General features: G+C 38.7%; 1 protein-coding gene across 2 annotated transcripts; it reads right to left on the bottom strand.

The window, feature by feature from the left end:
- Positions 1 to 459: 459 nt before the first annotated feature.
- On the bottom strand, positions 460 to 3,099 carry LOC111992707 (protein SHI RELATED SEQUENCE 1). 2 transcript variants are annotated; one of them, XM_024024566.2, is made up of 2 exons: positions 1,778 to 3,099; positions 460 to 1,152 (listed from the first exon to the last, which is right to left on the bottom strand). In XM_024024566.2, the coding sequence occupies exons 1-2, from the start codon at positions 2,415 to 2,417 to the stop codon at positions 734 to 736; spliced, it is 1,059 nt and encodes a 352-aa protein (XP_023880334.1). In that variant the 5' UTR covers positions 2,418 to 3,099; the 3' UTR covers positions 460 to 733. The 2 variants fall into 2 exon arrangements, with proteins under 2 accessions (XP_023880334.1, XP_023880333.1); XM_024024565.2 differs by having other exon boundaries at positions 1,769 to 3,098.
- Positions 3,100 to 3,608: the final 509 nt, after the last annotated feature.

Genomic DNA, 3,608 nt, shown 5'->3' with positions numbered 1-3,608 from the left:
GATAAAACGATAAACTCATTTATCATCAAAGTCACATCATGCATGCTTATTTAAGCAACATAAAACAGCGCACTCACGTGCGTACGTGCATGCACAGATACAAGTATGTATGTATGTATGACTATCACATTAATGTATGTATGTATGAGCATATAACATGAATGAGCGTATGAGAGAGAGAGACAAGGAAATTTCCTTCGCCTTTTGAACTTAAATGCTCATGCATGGCTGGACCGCCATAGCCAAATGAAAAGATGTTTTTCCTTGTAGTTTGTCCAACCAAATACGAAACTAAATTCGTTCCCATTTCAAACCGGCAAACATACGGGTAAACAGGAAAAAAGCAGCTTCAAAGTTCAAAACTAGCCAGAAACGCGTAATGAAAAAATTCAAACCCAGTTAGAGAAAATTTTAACAAATAGAAACAAAATAACCGACAGACACACTAAGATCTCGGACTCGGACAGAAAATAACTTCAGATTTTAATGAAGAAAATGAAATAACAATAATGGCAATAGTTTTTTAAAAAAAAAAAAACTTGCATTGAAATTGCACAAAACAAACGACTTCGGCGGCATTTCCTCTTGTTTCACTTCTTTTTTTCTTTTCTTTTTTTTTTACTTCAATGGTTGTCAAATTTACTCTACTATTACAACATTATCAAATATTGCTGACAGAGTGAAAAGTTGGTCAGAGAGAGAAGAATGTGGGGGGTTTTTGTTTGTTTGTTTTTCAAGATCTTGGGGGATGGAAGAATTGCGTACCAGCCATGAATGAGTTAAGCGGAGCTGGGTACAAACTAGGATCAAGAAGAGCCATGGCTGACGAAACCATGGCCGACGAAACCATGGCCGCGGCACCACCATGAGTTGTGGTGGGACTAGTAGTGGCACCAGCAATAAGATTCAATGGTTGAACTCCTCCTCCTCCACCACCAACACCACCACCACCGGAAGAACTCTCACCACCCATGGAGGAGTAGTTAGTTTCTGGGCCTTGGTCATAGAGAATGCCCTTGAAAACATGGCCTCCTATGTTCACAGCCGTCTGATATGCATACTGATCATCTGTGTCATCAATGGAGCTCACTCTTACGCAACGAAATACAGCAGGAGAGCTCACTTCTGATGGAAAATTTCCCACTTCTAACCCTAAAATCCATATTAGTTTAGACAACAGGTTAATTTGGAAAAAGAACACAACGGATAATGATAATATTTAAAAAGCAGCACATTCACACACACGCTCATACACAGATATCCACAAAACACTCACGCACACAAAGACGAAAAATAGTTTCTTCCCTGTCAATATACTCGTCAGGATTACTGAATAACAGTATTTTGGATAAAAGAAAGGAAAAGCTGATGGGAGTTTTTACTATGGAGGGGGTCGATTTATTCCATCACACGCAATCGATATCATGGTCTTGTTTTGGGTATACTTCCAAAACCCCTCTCTCTCTCTCTCTCTCTCTCTCTCTCTTTCTTTTCTTTCTTTTCAGAATTTCTCATACTGCGTCTAAGAAATTCTTTCAAAGAGTCAATCAGTTCAACTGTGAGTGTATACTTCCAAAACCCCTCTCTCTCTCTCTCTCTCTCTCTCTCTCTCTCTCTCTTTCTTTTCAGAATTTCTCATACTGCGTCTAAGAAATTCTTTCAAAGAGTCAATCAGTTCAACTGTGAGTGAGTGTCTGTGAGTTATAATATATATAAAATATATATATATATATACAAAGAATGAAAGAAAGAAAGAAACTTTGGGTACCTGACGCACCTGTGTGCAGACGAGCAAGTGAGGAAGTACTTGGATTTTCTCTGTGTCTTTTGGGATGTTCTCCACCACGATGCTCAAGTTGGTGTTGGTGTTGTTGTTGTTGCTGTTGCAAAACAGCAAGTTGTTGTCTCTCGCGGCGCTTAGAAGCCGGGACCCAAGTGCTTTTAACATGGGTTTGACAATCAAACCCTCGGCTTTTACAACAAGTCCTACACCGCATGTGAATGCAGTCCTTTTTAGCTTGGTTCCCACAGTCTTGGCAGCTTATGCCTCCTATTCCTCCTCCTCCTCCTCCTCCTGATGAAGAAGACCTCATCATCATGAAAGCCGATCTCGACGACGAATCATCAGACACGTTGATTGAGCTCCTACTGGGTCCCACACCTAACCCAGTATATAGATCTTGCTGCTGTTGATGTTGTTGGAGAAGTACTTGTTGTTCTTGTTGTTGCCATAGCTCGAAACCCTTGTATGCTGACACTTCTTCATTATTCTTGTACCAGAACAAACTCTCTGGGGGAATTTCGTTTGGTGGGTTGTTGTTAGTTTCTTGATCTTCTTGGCTTGAACTTGCTCTTCCTCTTCCTCCTCCTCCTCCTCCTCCTCCGCCTAATGAGAAAAACCCAGCCATTGTAAGCATGACCCGGACCTTAAATGTGACAAAAAATCCATAATAGAAATTCCACTCCCACTGAAAAAATTGGAACCCAAATAAGATATGGGTAGTCCTCAATTTTGCTCCTTTCTTTAGGGGGTGTGGTTCTTTGATGGAAATTCTAGTTGTGTGTTTTGTATATGAGTGTATGTTTTGGTTTCTCGAAGAGTGTGTTTGTGTTTGTGAGAGAGAGAGAGAGAGAGAGAGATTAAGATAGAGAGAGAGGTTAATTGCAGCTCTAGTCGGTTAGTGACAGACGTCCCTCACTGCTTGACAGCGTTAATCGCGCCTCAAATTCCCTTAATTTTTTTCTCTACAAATACACACACACCTTCACAGTTGAATTCATAGAAAAAGCATTTAAGGAACGAAGCTGCTTTCTATGTCACTCTCTCACATACTCACTCTGCAACCGCCGCCATGCTCTTCTGCACCGTGCTGCTACCTCAATTTAAGTCTCCCAACCCATCTCTTTGGCCTTTTCTCCCTCTCTCTCTCTCTCTCTCTCTGATATTTTTTGCAGGTGATGTGATGAGCTTTTTAGCTCTGAGCAGTGGCTCTTGTGTCTGTAAAAACAAAAAACAAAAAACAATTCTCTCTCTCTCTCTCTCTCTCTCTCTCTCACTCGCTCATTCTCCCAAAATCTGTTTCTCTTTTCTGTTTGTGGGCTTTGTAGATTTTATGATCTAATCTTAAAATGGAATCAATCAACTGCTAATAAATTCGCATGCTCATCTAACGGTCAAATTATTCGCCACGTTTGGGCGCACCAGCTTTTGCTTATCCATGCCTTTGCACCGGAAAACCCGCTACTTTTTCGTGACTCTCCCTTTAATAAACCAATTTTAATTTTATTATTATTTTATTACTATTCTCTTTTTTTTTTCTTCATTTATTATAATTAATTATCCCTCACCTTGTTTCTCAACAGGAAAAAAAAAAATTTTATCCCTCATCTAGTTAAACTTTTTTTTTTCGAAAATCCTTTTATTTTATGACCTTTTTTGAAAGAAGAAATTTTGTCCGATCCACTATTTATATATAAATTTAATTATTTAAATTTTTTAATCATCACTTAATTAAATAATATATATAAATATTTTTATTAATTACTAAATTGTGGGTTGCATGAAATTCTTTCAATCCAAAACTTTATACTTTTTTTTTGGGTTTGTT

The sequence above is a fragment of the Quercus suber genome, unplaced genomic scaffold (genome assembly GCF_002906115.3).
Source record: "Quercus suber isolate HL8 unplaced genomic scaffold, Cork oak 2.0 scaffold_100, whole genome shotgun sequence".
NCBI lineage: Eukaryota > Viridiplantae > Streptophyta > Magnoliopsida > Fagales > Fagaceae > Quercus > Quercus suber.
Note: the sequence above shows the minus strand (reverse complement) of the source record. Positions and strands in the feature narration are given on the sequence as shown.